Source organism: Cherax quadricarinatus, chromosome 7 (genome assembly GCF_038502225.1).
Source record: "Cherax quadricarinatus isolate ZL_2023a chromosome 7, ASM3850222v1, whole genome shotgun sequence".
Lineage (NCBI taxonomy): Eukaryota > Metazoa > Arthropoda > Malacostraca > Decapoda > Parastacidae > Cherax > Cherax quadricarinatus.
The window spans coordinates 21,140,986-21,159,093 of record NC_091298.1 but is presented as its reverse complement, the minus strand read 5'-3'; the positions used below and the strand labels follow the sequence as shown (position 1 = coordinate 21,159,093).

The 18,108-nt window shown below is 37.9% G+C and overlaps 1 protein-coding gene across 4 annotated transcripts in view; it reads right to left on the bottom strand.

Annotated features, from left to right (window-relative positions):
• Nucleotides 1–18,108, bottom strand: part of Nubpl (NUBP iron-sulfur cluster assembly factor, mitochondrial) — an 80,484-nt gene extending 62,376 nt beyond the window's left edge. The window contains exons 1-5 of one of the 4 annotated variants that reach the window (XM_070082356.1): nucleotides 17,854–17,982; nucleotides 12,919–13,083; nucleotides 10,071–10,218; nucleotides 3,228–3,353; nucleotides 2,966–3,005 (exon numbers count right to left, since the gene is read on the bottom strand). In XM_070082356.1, coding sequence (XP_069938457.1) covers nucleotides 2,966–3,005; nucleotides 3,228–3,353; nucleotides 10,071–10,170 — 266 coding nt within the window. In that variant the 5' untranslated portion in view covers nucleotides 10,171–10,218; nucleotides 12,919–13,083; nucleotides 17,854–17,982. Of the gene's footprint in view, nucleotides 1–2,965; nucleotides 3,006–3,227; nucleotides 3,354–10,070; nucleotides 10,219–12,918; nucleotides 13,084–17,853 lie in introns of all 4 variants that reach the window. The other 3 variants (XR_011391674.1, XM_070082357.1, XM_070082355.1) reach the window with 3 other exon arrangements.

The following is an 18,108-nucleotide window of genomic DNA, read 5'->3' as shown; positions in this document are numbered from 1 at the left end:
AGCAGACCGCATCTGGGATTAGCAGGACGGTGACGAGTTTGTTCCCAGTCCCCATGACTATGATGAAACACAAAGTGGAATAAAGCCATCATGTCCACTTGGGAACAATGCCAGTGAACTGGACTGCTTTGAGTTATTCTTCGATGAACCCCTGATGGACATCATTGTCAGGGAAACAAACACATACTGTGATTACACCATGGCAAATACAATTCTCTCACCAAAATCACGGCTACACAAGTGGAAAGAGACAACTGTGGCAGAGATGTACCTGTTTTTTGCCACAATAATGCTAATGCCACATGTGTATAAGCACACTGTCACCACATACTGGGCAACAGAACGCCTGATTTCAACTCCAGGTTTTAGTGACATTATAGGTGTCAATCGTTTCCTGATACTGTTACATATGTTACACTTTTCAGACAAAACCAGGCCTGACAGAAGCAACAGGTTATATAAGATAAGAAATGTGTTTATGTACCTGAAACAAAAGTGCTGCATGTATTTTTATCCCTTCAGGAAGCTTGTTATTGATGAGTCCTTGATTTTATTCAAAGGAAGACTCTCATTCAAGCAATATATACCAAGCAAGAGGAAACGCTTTGGTATAAAGCTATTTGTACTGTGTGATTGCAGAAGTGGTCTAGTTTTGGATATCATTGTGTACACTGGCAGTAATACTTTGAGAGATACCATGAAGTTATTGGGTATCTCTGGTGATGTGGTTCGAACAATGATGGAACCATATCTTGGTAAGGGGCATATGTTATTTACTGATAACTGGTACACAAGCCCCTTACTCAGTGATTTCTTGTGAGTGAACTTGACAGACGTGTGTGGCACAGTGCGTCGTAATCGTAAACATATGCCAAGGTTCGACGCTGGCACTTGCAGAGGTGAGGTGCAAGCCTTTGCTGCCAATGACATCATGGCATTTCAGTGGCATGACAAACGTGATGTCACATTATTGACATCATTTCACCGAAACGAAATGGTACACAGTGGCAGGCACAACAGAGAGACCAATGAACCCATTCTAAAGCCTGCAGCTGTCATGGACTACAACCTCAATATGCGCTTAATGGACAAATGTGACATGCAGATTGGGTTTGCAGACTGTGTACCCAAGAGTTATAAGTGGTATATAAAACTTTTTTTCCATCTTGTTGATATCTCTATGCTGAATGCTTGTAACATATATAAGTTGAAGACCAACAAAACACCAAAATATGGTGAATTTTGCTTGTCAGTAATCAGACAAATAATTGCAAAGTACCAAGGAGCAACACCTGCAATAGACCAGCGCCCACGAAATTACCAACACACGTCATCTCGTTTCAGGCCTGGTGATCACTACCCCATGCAACTGCCTCCTACTACTGCCAAGAAAAATGCTCAGAAGAGGTGTTATGTATGTACACATACCACAAAACGCCCACAAACACGCAGAGACACTCGTTTTATGTGTGAGGAGTGTCAAGTGCCCCTCTGCATATACCCATGTTTCAAAGAGTTCCACAAGCTGCAGCAGTTCTAGGAACGTGTTTAGTGACTGTACATATGTATATATATATTATGGAACAATAGTAATAAACATTGTTTTGTATTGTTTGTTTGTGTAAACAAAGTGTATACACAAACTAATAGTGACAAAGTTTGTTCTGCTATTGTGTTGTAAACAATGAGTGTATATTTGAAGAATGCACCTTACAATGGTCTCACAGGCCACATAAGTTACCTGGAACAGAAAAATATTGAAAAATGCAAGAAACCTTTGAATTAGAATAAATAAAAGAATACCGAGTGGGTGGCAGTCGCCGCTGTTGCCGTACGCACGTCACTTTCTGCAAACTTTGCGGCTCTATATCTCGGTAAGTACTGATGGCAAATTTTTTTTTTTTAAGCTTAAAACACTCAGAAAAATATTCCTAACATTTTCATAAGAAATTTTTTTTTTTTTTTTAATATTTGGCGACAGAATGACAGTTTCAGAGAGGGGCCTGAAACAGTCAAAGGGTTAAGAGGATGGAGCAAAATAGGTTGACTTGAAAATGAAAATGAAAATGTTTATTTCCTTACAATGCTTACAATGTGTATAAATCTGTAGTGGAGGGGAGGAGGGATAGGGGTCATCCTAGGAAAGGATGGAAGGAAGGGGTAAAAGAGGTTTTGTGTGGAAGGGGCTTGGATATACAGCAGGCATGTGTGAGCATGTTAGATAGGATTGAAAGGAAACGAATGGTTTTTGTGACCTGACGAGCTGTTGGAGTGTGAGCAGGGTAATATTTTGTGAAAGGATTCAGGGAAACTGATTAGCTGGACTTGAGTCCTGGAGGTGGGAAGTAAAATGCCTGCACTTTAAAGGAGGATTTGGTATACTGGCTGTTTGGAGTGACATCTAAACTGAATAATGGTGAAAGTGTTGAATGATGGTGAAAGTGTTTCTTTCTCTTATGGGTCACCCTACCTTGGTGGGAGACGGCCGTCATGTTGAAAAAAATAATAATAATATTCAGTATTATCAAACTAGGTTAATAATTGCAAGTAAGATTACACTGAGAGGGTTTGTGAAAAGTTTTAATCCATGGAGCTGAAGCTACCTCCCATTCCACAGGTCAAACCAGTCACAGTATTATTACCCCATGGATTAAGTGCTTGCCATGGGAATAAACATTACATACTATCTTATTCAGTTTGTATGTCTTATTCTTCATCTATTATTTTAATTGTAAATCAGGGGAAAGCACTAAACCTGTAGGGGTCATATAACACCTGGGGAATGGAAGGCATTCAGGTTTCATCCAGAGAAGAGGAAAAAGTCCAATTACCTGGATCAACAGCCCCTCATTGGTATCAAGGCACCTCCCTTGAGGGCATAACTTATTGGTATTGTTTAACATTATGATGCAATACAGCAATTTATAAAAAATGGATTACTGTACTTTGAGTTTAGTTTCCTTACCAATGAATTCCATAATTTGTTAGGGGAATCATATTATCATCTGTAAAAAAACAAAATTATAAATCTTTATAGTAAACAGTCTCCAGAATGAAAAAAACATACATGAATTATAAATAACTATTTTGCCAAATGGTATAAAACATATGGGCTGTCAATTACTATACTATTACCAGTAATGTTCAATATTCCATTAAAATTTTAAAAAATATGAAAAAGAAAAACTACTGTTGCTGCTCTTACTAACCCACAGTTCATTACTTACTTTTGTCTAATTCTGGAGATGCTGAAAGATTCATCATACGAGGAATGGATGGACCAAACACATCCATATCAAGGAGGCCCACTCCATCCTCTCCATCTACTTCTGACAGGGCTACAGCTAAGTTTACTGTTGATAAACAACTTTATCTTAATATAGTCAGAGTACTACATTTAAGGATACATGGCGATAAAACATTGCTCAACTTCACAATAGGGGACAAATAAACTACTATTTTGAAGTAGTACCAGTATACTACCCAGTAATCCTTTCAAATTCATAGATGATGCATTCCTGTTATAATTAAAACACGTCTCGAATTTAATATTACTTTCAGTAACCACTTTTTTTAATTATCATTTTTTTTAATGGTAGAATCTTTTTCTGAGGGTAATGAAACCGAAAGCATTAAATTTGATAGAAAAATTACAGAATTACGCAGGCACAAAGTTAGCAGTCTTGGCACAATTTACGCCTTGACAATTTCTTCCACTATGAGTCCTATTTTAAGCCAATACCATATAAACAAAACAAACAACTTTCTTTCTGCAGTACACAAAATGTAGTTTACATGTTATAAAATACTGTTAATCACAAAAGAAAGCCACTAGCATTCAATGCATTTTGAGCAGACTAGTACTTAAGAATTAGATATAGGTTACTGAGTAGTTTTTTTACATATGTACAAAAAGTTAGGTGGATAAGTGAACAAAATTTTAACTACATTTCTCTAGTATGCATTTTCATTCTATTGATTAGGCACAAGAAACTGCCCATTCAACTATTACAACTATCCTATAAAGTGCAAAGAAGTCAATAATTTGTCCAATTTTATACAAAATTAAAAAATACCCACTTAAAAGTAGAGTCCAAAATAAACACTGGAGACATACCAGGCATTAAAACATTTCCTCTGTTCATTAATCACGGTATGGCTGGAAAACATTAGGGACGTGTTTCCATAAGACACCTGCTGTCCCTGTCCCTATTCACTCAACAGTTTAAAATGGGTGCCTGGGTGTTAGTTGACTGGTGTGGGTCGCATCCTGGAACAAAACTGACCTAATTTGCCCGAAATGCTCAGCATAACAAGCAGCTTTCTATATAGTAGTATGTCACTGATGTCTGCTAGGCCTGTATACCTTGTACATGTACTTGCAGTAATAAAGATATATTTTTTTTTCAACAAGTCAGCCATCTCCCACCAAGGCAGGGTGACACAAAAAGAAAGAAACCCCCCAAAAGGAAACTACTTTCATCATCATTCAACACTTTCACCTCATTCACACATAATCACTCTCTTTGCAGAGGCACCCAGATACAACAGTTTAGAAGCATATATAACATACCCCTCCAAACTGCCAATATCTCATATCCCTCCTTTAGAGTGCAGGCAATGTACTTCCCATTTCCAGTACTCAAGTCCAGCTATATAAAAATAACCAGTTTCCCTGAATCCCTTCACTAAATATTACCCTGCTCACACTCCAACAGCTCATCATGTACCAAAAACCATTAGTCTCCATTCACTCCTATCTAACACGCTCACACATGCTTGCTGGAAGTCCAAGCCCCTCACCCACAAAACCTCCTTTACCCCCTCCCTCCAACCTTTTCAAGAACAACTCCTCACCTTCCTTCCCTACAGATTCATACGCTCTCCAAGTCATTCTACTTTGATCCATTCTCTCTAAATGACCAAACCATCTCAACAACCCCTCTTCAGCCCTCTGACTAATACTTTTAGTAACTCCACATGTACTCCTAATTTCCACACTCCAAATTCTCTGCATAATATTTACACCACACACTGCCCTTAGACACGACATCTCCACTGCTTCCAGCCACCTCCTCACTGCAGCATTTGCAACCCAAGCTTCACACCCATATAAGTGTGTTGGTATCACTATACTTTCGAACATTCCCTTCTTTGCCTCCATGGATAATGTTTTTTTGTCTCCACAAGTACCTCAACGCGCCACTCACCTTTTTTCCTTCATCAATTATATGGTTAACCTCATCCTTCATACACCCATCCACTGAGAGTTCAACTCCCAAATATCTGAAAACATTCACTTCTTCCATACTCCCTCTCTCCAATGTGATATCCAATTTTTCATTATCTATATCATTTGATACCCTCATCACCTTACTCTTATTTATGTTCACTTTCAACTTTCTACCTTTACACACCCTCCCAAACTCGTCCACTAACCTTCACAACTTTTCTTTAGAATCTCCCATAAGCACAGTATCATCACCAAAAAGTTACTGTGTCAACTCACATTTTGTATTTGATTCCTCATGATTTAATCCCACCCCTTTCCCCAACACCCTAGCATTTACTTCTTTTACAACCCCATCTATAAATACAGGAAGGCCCCGCTTTACGGCGTTTCACTTTATGGCGTTCCGCTAATACGGACATTTCAAATTATGACCAAAACTCACTATACGGCTCCCCCCACCTGACTTTCTAATACGGTCACCGTGCCCCACCCTGTTTGTTTACATTCTCCATGAGCTCAGTAAGCACTAAGTCTCTCCATTTTGTCTGGAAACTCCAAAATTTCAAATGTTTTTAAAAGTTATTTCATATTTTATATATACTCTGATAATTATACTTATGTATACCTGTACCTAAATAAACTTACATACATCGAGTCATTTAAATGTCGTATATTACGTTAATATACACATTTTCATTAATCCATCCATGATATTTTTTTCAAAATTATATAATAAACACGATGCATAACATATAAATAAGATAAATACACCCCACAGTAGAATAAATAAACATAAATGTGAGATGGGAGTGGACGTGTCAGCGGATGGGTCTATGAAAGATGAGGTGAATCATAGAATTGATGAGGGAAAAAGAGTGAGTGGTGCACTTAGGAGTCTGTGGAGACAAAGAACTTTGTCCTTGGAGGCAAAGAGGGGAATGTATGAGAGTATAGTTTTACCAACGCTCTTATATGGGTGTGAAGCGTGGGTGATGAATGTTGCAGCAAGGAGAAGGCTGGAGGCAGTGGAGATGTCATGTCTGAGGGCAATGTGTGGTGTGAATATAATGCAGAGAATTCGTAGTTTGGAAGTTAGGAGGAGGTGCGGGATTACCAAAACTGTTGTCCAGAGGGCTGAGGAAGGGTTGTTGAGGTGGTTCGGACATGTAGAGAGAATGGAGCGAAACAGAATGACTTCAAGAGTGTATCAGTCTGTAGTGGAAGGAAGGCGGGGTAGGGGTCGGCCTAGGAAGGGTTGGAGGGAGGGGGTAAAGGAGGTTTTGTGTGCGAGGGGCTTGGACTTCCAGCAGGCATGCGTGAGCGTGTTAGATAGGAGTGAATGGAGACAAATGGTTTTTAATACTTGACGTGCTGTTGGAGTGTGAGCAAAGTAACATTTATGAAGGGATTCAGGGAAACCGGCAGGCCGGACTTGAGTCCTGGAGATGGGAAGTACAGTGCCTGCACTCTGAAGGAGGGGTGTTAATGTTGCAGTTTAAAAACTGTAGTGTAAAGCACCCTTCTGGCAAGACAGTGATGGAGTGAATGATGGTGAAAGTTTTTCTTTTTCGGGCCACCCTGCCTTGGTGGGAATCGGCCGGTGTGATAATAAAAAAAATAATAATAAATGTGAGATGTGAGCAGACGACTTCCACAAGTGACGCCATAATAACAATACTCACCGAGTCTCATTAAATGTCGTATATTACGGTAATATACACATTTTCATTAATCCATCCATGATATTTTTTTCAAAATTATATAATAAACACGATGCATAACATATAAATAAGATAAATACACCCCACAGTAGAATAAATAAACATAAATGTGAGATGTGGTAGCAGACGACTTGCACAAGTGGTGATAATAACAATACTCACCGAGTCTCATTAAATGTCGTATATTGCGGTAATATACACATTTTCATTAATCCAGCCATGATATTTTTTTCAAAATTATATAATAAACACGATACATAACATAAAAAGATGATAAATACACCCCACAATAGAATAAATAAACATAAATATAAGATGTGGGAGCCTGGTTTGTTTACATAACTCTGCGCCTGTTACCTCTCATGTACTCATTCTTTCTCTCTCTCATTTATTCGTTTTATCTCATTTACTTACTCCTGACCCTACATTAAGACTACAAATATTTTAAGGTAAGTAATGAGTGAACTGTATATACATTTTATCGCTCTGGGATGCTTAAATATCATAGAATAGTATGTGTGGGTGGGGTGGCCTGGTGAGGTAGCCTGGCTATTACAATACATACCACACTTGATTTCTTACAATAAATACTACTTGTCTCACCCTAGATTAAGACTATAAATATTTTAAGGTAAGTAATGAGTGCACTATGTGTGTATTGTACCTTTTTATTGTTTTTTGATGCCTGGTTCTATTGCTAACTTAATATATGTTAGTGTAAACTTGTTATCTAGTGTTTGTATGCATTTATAAGTGGAAAAAAAGGGTGTTCCACTTTACGGCGATTTCCGCTTTACGGCGGTAGCCTGGAACCTAACCTGCCGTATAAGTGGGGCCCTCCTGTATATTAAACAACCATGGTGACATTATACATCCCTGTCTAAGACCTACTTTTACCAGGAAGTAATCTCCCTCTCTCCTACACACCCTAACCTGAGCTTCACTATCCTCATAAAAACTCTTTACAGCATTTAGTAACTTACCACCTATTCCATAAACTTCCAACATCTGCCACATTGCTCCCTTATTCACTTTATCATATGACTCTTCTAAATCCATAAATGCAATGAAAACTTCCCTACCTTTATCTAAATACTGTTCACATACATGATTCAATGAAAACACTTGATCTACACATCCCCTACCGACTCTAAAGCCTCCTTGCTCATCTGCAATCCTGCTCTCTGTCTTACCTCTAATTCTTTCAATAATAACCCTACCATACACTTTTCCTGGTATACTCAGTAAACTTATTCCCTATAATTTTTACAATCTCTTTATCCCCCTTCCCTTTATATAAAGGAACTATACATGCTCTCTGCCAATCCCTAGGTACCTTCCCCTCTTTCATACATTTATTAAACAAAAATACCAACCACTCCAATGCTATATCCCCCCCTGCTTTTAATATTTCTGCCATGATCCTATCAGTTCCAACTGCTTTACCCCTTTCATTCTACGTAATGCCTCATGCACCTCCCCCACACTCACACCCTGCTCTTCTACACTCCTAAAAGATGTTATACCTCCCTGGCCAGTGCATGAAATTACCGCCTCCCTTTCTTCATCGACATTTAAAAGCCCCTCAAAATATTCCTACCACCTACCCAATACCTCCAGCTCCCCATCAACTAATTCCCCTACTCTGTTTTAAACTGACAAATCCATTCTTTCCCTAGGCTTTCTTAACTTGTTTATCTCACTCCAAATATTTTTCTTATTTTCATCAAAATTGCTTGACAGTGCCTCTCCCACTCTTTCATCTGCTCTCCTTTTGCACTCTCTCACCACTCTCTTCACCTTTCTTTTACTCTCAATATACTCTGCTCTTCTTATAACACTTCTGCTTTATAAAACCTCACATAAGCTACATTTATATTATTATTGTATTATTATTCTTAAATTACTGGGAATATTTGAAGTTCCTCAACCTGTACTCACTGGAATGCAGGCAGGAGAGATACATGATTATATACACTTGGAAAATCCTAGAATTATTAGTACCATATTTGCACATGAGAATCACTCCATATGAAAGCAAAAGACTTGGCAGACGATGCAACATCCCCCCAATGAAAAGCAGGGATGCCACTAGCACGATAAGAGACAACACAGTAAGTGTCAGGGGCCCAAGACTACCTCCCAGCATACATAAGGGGGATTACCAATAGACCCCTGGCTGTCTTTAAGAAGGCTTTGGACAGGCACCTAAAGTCAGTACCTGATCAGCCGGACTGTGGTTTGTAAGTCGGTTTATGTGCGGCCAACAGTAACAGCCTGGTTGATCAGGCCCTGATCCACCATGAGGCCTGGTCACAGACTGGGCTGCAGGGGCACTAACCCCTGAAACCCTCTCCAAGTATACTCCAGATACAAAACAAAAAAAACAAGATTTACCCTATTTCTCAAATAAAATATAACAAGGAATGATTGGTTATATTTTATGAAGTCCAAATAACTGAATAAGGCCTATTAAAAACCCATAAAACATACCAGGGGTGTAGGGAAGCTTTACCCACCCTCAGGAAAATCAGAAAAAAAAAATCAAATATTTCTGCTACTTGGAGCCCAATATCAAGCTAATTCCAGTCCTCAAATCAACCAAAATTATTTTTGAAACAGCCAATAAAACCATAAAAAACATCCTAGAAAACATCTCAAAGTTGCTATTTTAAATCAAACACAAGATCAGAGTTTTGCTTTTCCAACATCATGCACCACATGGAGCAGGACATTTTTATATTGTGTAAACACTCACCAAACAGACCCATTCTCTCATATCTAGAGCAAAATTTACTGCTCACAGCTTATCTGAGGGAGCTGTCCTTATAATGTAGTTCTACGTGGGGGACCCTGGCATCTATAACGTATATCTATGTGACGGTTACTGAAAGAGCTAAACACTGAATTAAACATTTTTAAGAGGTCCCATTACTTATCTATTTACAAGACAGGACAAAACAAATACAATGGATAAACACTATTTTAATATTAAAAAAAAGGCTCAGAGCATAGTATGCACATCTAAAATCAATCTGTTCAAAAATATTCTCATAATAGCACAAGTATTCAAAGCAATTATTTTGGATACAATTAAAAAAAATGCCTTTAATTACCTGCTGTGGTTGATTTCCCTACTCCACCCTTTCCCGAGGCCACAACAATAATGTTCTCAACATTGGAAATATTTGAGCGCTTGGGAAGCCCACGTTTCATCAATTCCCTCTGATGGCCTGCAAGTTTATTCTTCTGTGGCTGGATTCCCTAATATTACACAGAAAATATTTTAGACCATTACAAAGTAAAAGAGCCAAACATTACATACAGTTTAACAAATAGTGTTCTTTTCTAACACTGTACACAAAAGATTACTGTACACTACTCCATTGGCACTGAGTGGATATATGATGAAAAAACAGACAATTGCAGAGAGGAACTTTACCAAAATGTTTCGCCAGTGGACAGGCTTCTTCGGCCCAAAGAAGTTTGTCCACAGGTGAAACTTTCAATAAAGTTGACCTCTGCAATTGTCTTTGTCACCAAAAAGAACTAAATACCAATAATTATTATTATTATTACTATTATTATAATCAAAAAGAAGTGCTAAACCTTACTAATTATTGAACAGTACTGTACAAAATACTGTATATTACTGTCTGAGATCATTTTTGTATCTCTAATGCCTAATAATGTAAATGATACCTAACCCACGCTTACAATACATGTAGATTATTATACAGCATATACATGTATACTGTATTTATATATATTTATGGAGAGATGCTAATCCCATAGGGTTCATACAATACCTGAGGAATAAAAGGTAACAGATTAAAGATTTTGTTCAGATTATTAACCCAGGGGATTAGAAATTTGGGATAACCAAATAATGCCATGTCATCAGACTGTATGGTGTACAGGTCCGCCATCACAAATCTGGCATCATTGGGACCTGTAGTGTGCCGGAATACTGAGTTTGCCGGATTACAGAGTGGTTAGGTTAGAATATACTTAATAAAATTAACCAACTTGACTTGCACAAGAAAGTCCATTGAACACTGGCAAAAATCGAACATTTCCGCTACTTTGAGCCCAATTTCAAGGTACTTTTCGTCATGAAACCAATCAAAATCATATCTATTTCTGTAATATATCTTCCATTTTATCAAATGAGACCAAAAAAAAAAAAACAAGAATGCAACCATAAAAACCATACAAAAATATACTGCAAAGAGGTGGCTAATGGTTGAGAAGTGAACTCCCTTATTTATCGTCCGATTTTTTTTTCATTTTTGATGTACGTTAAGAAGAATCTTTCCATCATACATTGCCCCAGTTTCAATAAGATAGCCCAACAAACAACTGAGAGGAAAAAAATAATAATACATAATAATAATAATAATAATAATAATAATAATAATAATAATAATAATAATAATAATAATAATAATAATAATAATAATAATAATAATAATAATACAGTGGACCCCTGCATAATGATTACCTCCGAATGCGACCAATTATGTAAGTGTATTTATGTAAGTGCGTTTGTACGTGTATGTTTGGGGGTCTGAAATGGACTAATCTACTTCACAATATTCCTTATGGGAATAAATTCGGTCAGTACTGGCACCTGAACATACTTATGGAATGAAAAAATATCGTTAACCGGGGGTCCACTGTATCTTTATTTACTACAAGTACATGTACATGGTATACAGACCTAGCTGACATCAGTGACATTCTACTATACAGAAAGCCCCTTGTTATGATAAGCATTTCAGGCAAATTAGGTCAGTGTCCCAGGATAAGACTCACACCAGTCCACTAACACCCAGGTGCCCATTTACTGATGGGTGAACATAGACAATAGGTGTAAAGAAACATGCCCAATGTTTCTACCCTGGCTGGGAATCGAATATTTACCAAAAATCATACATGGCAAGCCCAAGCCAGGTACTAGAAATAAGCCACTTTGTCTGACACTTTTGGGTTATCCTAGGTTCTCTACACATATACTGTTATGTATAATAATCTATACAGAGAAAATAGCTTTTTTGTTTTAGTTTTATGTTGCAGTACAAGTGTATATCACAGTTAGCCATGTGCTAAACTCTGTTTTCTCTAATATAAGCCCCAAAGACAAGGATAGGAGAATAGTACTTGTATCCCAATCCTCTTCATACCTCTGTTGAACCACTCGGTATTATGCTAAATATTATTAATTCTGGAGTATTTAACATGTTTTTATGTTATTTATATTGTTTATTATGTCATAGTAGATCAATTGTGATAGGCAAATAAGCCATAGTGTTGATATTTCCCTGCATCACAAGACTGAGCTCATGGCAAACGACAGTGGCTTCAAAGCCACCTTATCTTTTATGGACAATGTACTGTGTATGTGCTTTACACAACAAGAAGCACTTCTATTCATTGGAACCATGGCTACCTGGAGTCTACCTGGAGGTTATTCCAGGGATCAACGCCCCCGCGGCCTGGTCCACGACCAGGCCTCCTGGTGAATCAGGGCCTGATCAACCAGGCTGTTACTGCTGGCTGCACCCAGTCCAACTTACGAACCACAGCCCGGCTGATCCGGCACTGACTTTAGGTATCTGTCCATCTCTCTCTTGAAGGCAGCCAGGGGTTTATTGGTAATTTCCCTTACGTTTGGGCTAAAAGTAAGCAGGTTGTAACAATAAATGGAGAAAAAGAAATTGGAATGACTTATGCTGCAAGTAGAGCCACCAAACAGTACAGCAGGTTGGTGTGGCGGCTCTGGAAATTTGAAATTATGCTAGCCGAAATTAGTGCCAAATAACTGATGGAACCGGGTAACTGACTGCCGGATTTGTGATGGCAGATCTGTACAGTATTTCCATTAGGATATTTTAATTCTCTTTCCCCAGATGTGATCCACACCTGTTGGCTAACTCCCACATTCAGTACACCTGTACTTACTGCAAGGTTAACCAGGGCAACAAGTGTGAGGAAACATGCCTATTGTTTCCACTCATCTGGGGATCAGTGTATGAGCTGAGACCACCACCAGATGATCAATGGAAGGGGAGGGTAGCTCCAGTTTCTTGGAGCAAGACCCCTTTACTAGCATCAAGACAACCCTCCCTGAAAGAACAAAATATTGTACTGTAGTATAAAAGTCAAAATATGAGACTGCAGATGTCAGTAAGATTTTATTTCAGTTTCATTCCCATGTTTATATTTTTACAATGATCTTGAGGGCACACAGGTATGTACAGGAGGGCCCCACTTATACAGCAGGTAAAGTTCCAGGCTACTGCTGTAAAGCAAAAATTGCTGTAAAGTGAATCATAGCTTGCTTCACTTTCAAATGCATAAAAAGCCTGATAATTTCTTTACACTACAGTATCATATATTAAGTGAGCAACAGAGCTAGGTGAAAAAAAATGCATATACAGTACACACATTACTTACCTTACAACATTGTTATCTTTAGCTTATAGTGAGTGGTGAATATATTTATTGTAGGAAGTCTGAATAAATGAAGAATGAGTATAACTGAAAACTGCTGCATTAGCGAAATGCTGTAAGGTGAAGCGTTGTAAAGCCGGGCCTGCCTGTACATATGTAATGCTATAGGTTCAAACTTATTAACTCCAGCAAGAGAGCAGTGATTGTCTGGAGCTGGCTATCTATGACTTTGGGGTGACACACAAGTGTTATGTACATTATGCTATAATGTACATATAGCATAATGTACATATAGCTTTTTTTTTTTTTTTTTTTTTTTTTTTTTTTTTTTTTTTTTAATTATTATTATCACACTGGCTGATTCCCACCAAGGCAGGGTGGCCCGAAAAAGAAAAACTTTCACCATCATTCACTCCATCACTGTCTTGCCAGAAGGGTGCTTTACACTACAGTTTTTAAACTGCAACATTAACACCCCTCCTTCACAGTACATATAGCATAATGTACATATATAGTACATTATAGCATGTTTGAAGGACCTGTGTTCAATCCCAATACAAGTGGAAACCTTTGGCCCATTTTCCTATACATGTTGCCTCTGTTCACTTAGCAGTAGATAGGTACCTGGGTGTTAACTAGCTGCTGTGGGTACATCCTGAAGAGGAGAATCAAAGAAACCCTATGTAAATCAAATCACAACAAATCAAAGCAATTAAAATTAAATTTATTTAAAACATACATGGATATTATAATGAAAGAGATAGTTTGATTGCGTACAGATTTGATATAGTTTTCAGAATATAATCTTAGTATGTTTCAGAGAAAGCTCCTTATGAGAAGTATTTCAGGAGGACTATACATATCAGCTATTTACTACTAATACTAACCTGAAACAGGTAAATTTTTCTATGCTATAAAGTGATTTAGATAACTGTGAGTGCTATAAATTATAATAGGGTAGAAAATGAATAAACTAGCAGTTAAGTCGCAACTGTCATGATAAATATAGTTATTACATAATACCTGAAGAAGATTTTGTTCGGATTTTTAACCCAGGATAAACCAATAAAGTCCATGTATCATCAGTGTCTGTTAGTCTTATTTCCACTGGGGTCTTTTAATCCTCTCCCCAGGATATGACCCACAACAGTTGACAAGCACCCGGGTACCTACTTACTGCAGATGTTAGGAAACATGTCTGTGGCCTGGTTGGAAGGTTTCCCGTAGCCTGGTTGACAGGTTTCCCATGGCCTGGTTGGCAACACTCTTGCCTCACACACTGCTCATGGTTCAATCCCTGAGGCAGGTGGAAATACTGGGCATGTTTCCTTACACCTGCTGTCCCTGTTCATCTTATATTCCACCCATGCCAGGGACCAATCCCTGGTCCCTCACTGTGTGAGCTATTGTACATCATGTTCAAGATATTTTTTTTTACCAATGTTTTTGAAGGAACTGAAAGATAAGGATTTTTTATTCTTCAGGCAGTGGCAGTATTGGGTTATCCTGGGTTACTAATCCTTCAGGTTACTAATCCGAATAAAATATCCTTCAACCCAAGAGTCAAAACAATGTGACCCATTTCCATAGCCTAGCATATTATTTTAAACTTGTGTACTTCATTATAATTACAAGTACAGTACAATGAGACAGGCTGCAATGACAAATGGCAAATTACAAAAAAATTACATATACTATTTTTACAATAGCTCATTGATCTGCATTTTATGGGATGATTGAATAGTAGTGGTGATATCACAAACTGACACAAATTCAGTGGTGGCTCATGTATAGGCACTGCGGACCTGCAGCACCCCCTATTTTCACTCGAGTCGATATTATCAATAGCATTCAATATAATGAATCTTTTTTTTTTTCATTAATTCTTTCTTTAAACCTGTACTACAAGTATAAAGAAATAATTAAAGAAAAAAAAAGACTCATTATATTGAATGTTATCGATAATATCTAGTGAAAATAGGAGGTGCTGCAGTTCTGCAGTGCCTATACATGAGCCACCACTGTGGATATTTCATTTATGTGAGATGTAATAGGTGGTTTTAAACAATATTAGGAAAGATGTCAGCAGATGGGAACTTTTGGCATTTTTCGGTGGTGAGTTCCAAATTTTGAGGCTTTTTATATGCATGGAGTTTTTGAACAGGTTGGGACGTACTCGTGATATGTCAGAGAGAGATATCTGTTCCTTGTATTGCATCCATGTGTTCTGCTGCAGCTCTCCAGATAAAATTTAAGCTCTGGGTTAATGTTTGAGTTAAAAGTCCTGTAGATAGTGTGCACAGTAATTAGCATGAATATTTTGTATGTTAAGGAAATTTAAACTTTTGAATAGGAGGTGTGTGTGTTGCCTAGAGCCTGGATGAGTGTTTATTCTGAGAGCTGATTTTTGCTGAGTAACAACTGGTTTAAGGTGATGAGCTAATGTTGATCCCCACACACAGATACCATAGATGGAGTATGGATAGATTAGAGAGTGGTACAAAGTGAACAGTGATGCCTGGAGGCCACAGTAACATATTTTTCAGAGATTGCCCACCATTTTTGAAATTTTTTAGAAATGTTCTGGATGCATGGTGAATTTTTAGTCTGATGTCCAGGTATATACATGTGTATGGGTGTATTGTTAATCTTTATGTTCAAATAAACATTTTTAGCTTTGTTCAAAAACATTACATGGGTCTTCTTAATATTTAGTGTGAGTACGTTTGCCATGGTCCACGCAAACATTTTTGCAAGTTCAGCATTTACAAAGTTGTTGAGTGCATCTGGATAAGCATTTGAAGTAACGAAAGTTGTGTCATCTGCAAACAAAATAATTTTTTGCGTGTGCAGAATTGATTCAGATAAAGAATAGCAGAGGGGTTAGGACACTACCTTGTGGAATCCCCTACACTAATCAATCAGGTAGCTGAAGAAGTCATTAATGGTCACATAATGATGTCACTCAAATAAGGTTTCATACATGAAAGAGCATGTCCTTTTATTCCAAAATGTTCTAACATAAGCAGCAGAATGTTGTGGTCTACTGTGTCAAAGGCTTTTCATAGGGTGATAAGAGGCCCATTGAGCATTCATTATTTTCAAGAGAGGAATAGATTGAGGCGAGCATTTTTATAAATGCATCACAGGTACTTTGCCCCAGCCTGAAGCCAAACTGACATGGGTTGAGGATATTATGTTTCATTATGAAATCATACTTGTGGTTATACATATTATTTTTTCAAAGAATCTGGACAGCAGTGGCATCTTTGAAATTGGTCTGTAATTATTATCTTCTGTTGGGTCACCATTTTTGCTGATTGGTGTAACTCTTGCTAGCTTAAGTACATTAGGGAAAGTTTTGGCTTCAACTGATTTATTGAACAAAGTTGTAATAACTGGTGGCAACACATGTATATTAGTGGTGGTATATATGCCTTGTTTCCAGCTTTATTTTTCTGCAACATAATTACAGAAGCAACCTTGGACGAAGTGACTGGAGATCAATACAGCAAGCTTGGTTGGTTATCACTGAGGTAATCTCCAACTTAGGAAGAATAATTTGGGATTTTGCTGGCTATGTCTGTTCCAATATTTGCTGTCCATGAGGCTTGGAGGGGAGGTTCAACAGGCTTAGTTGGTATTATTTCTTTGGATTTGATGAACTTACTGTGCCCAGTAGCTGAGAAAGTGTTTTCTAAGGCTAACTTATATCTCCTTTAATAAAATTTAATCTGCTGGTATATCTGTTTTATTTCTCTATGAGCTCGTGAGTGATATAAGATCTCTCTTGGCTAGTTCTTACGTATTAAACCTAAACTGTACTGCTTCTCATAACTATGTTTTCTGTCAGTGGACCTAAGGATGCCATCAGTTAGCCATGGGCTAACTTGGTCTTTAATGGACAATTTTTGTTGTGAAAGCTTAATATTGTGTGAAGTAATAGTGAGAACTAAGAGTTAATGTCTTAGTAATTGAGTAGTTCTCTCTGCAATGTTGTTGGTTGCCGTTTTAAAGTTATTCACTGATGCCTCATCATGTCGCTTTTGTCCTTAGTGCTTTTGTGACAGCCTTCCTTGCTCCTGTATTATTATAATCAAAAAGAAGAGCTAAGCCTCAAGGGCTATACAGCGTTCTTGCTCCTGTATTATTATTATTATTATAATCAAGGGGGAAGCGCTAAACCCGGAGGATTATACAGCGCCTGGGGGGGGATGTGGAAGGCATTCAGGCTTAATTCGGGGAACTGGAGCACAGATCCAATTCCCTAAATCAAGAGCCCCTCACCAACATCAAGGAGCCTTCCTTGAGGGGTCTTGCTCCTGTAGCTATGAACAGGTAATTACACGGGCAGCAATGAGTCTTGAAAAAGTTTCAACTAGCTGCTCGTTTTTTATAACTTTTGCCTTCATTAAGTTGTATAGGGAATTATTTCACACTTACAAGTTGGTCATTATGTCTCGAAAACGGCCTAAAGTATATAAGCTTGTCATATTTTTTAGCCGAATTAATTCCTTGACCAAATAATCTCCAGATATGACGCGCCATCACTTGTTTATTGTTATTGTTGGGTAATTGGTTCACACGGTCTTAGGCCCGGTGGAAGCTATGGTACTCTCTTGTTCGTACTCATTACAAGTGGTTGTGCACAATAAACTAGCCACTTCGGTGGGAAGATCTGTATGTGGTTGCAGTTTA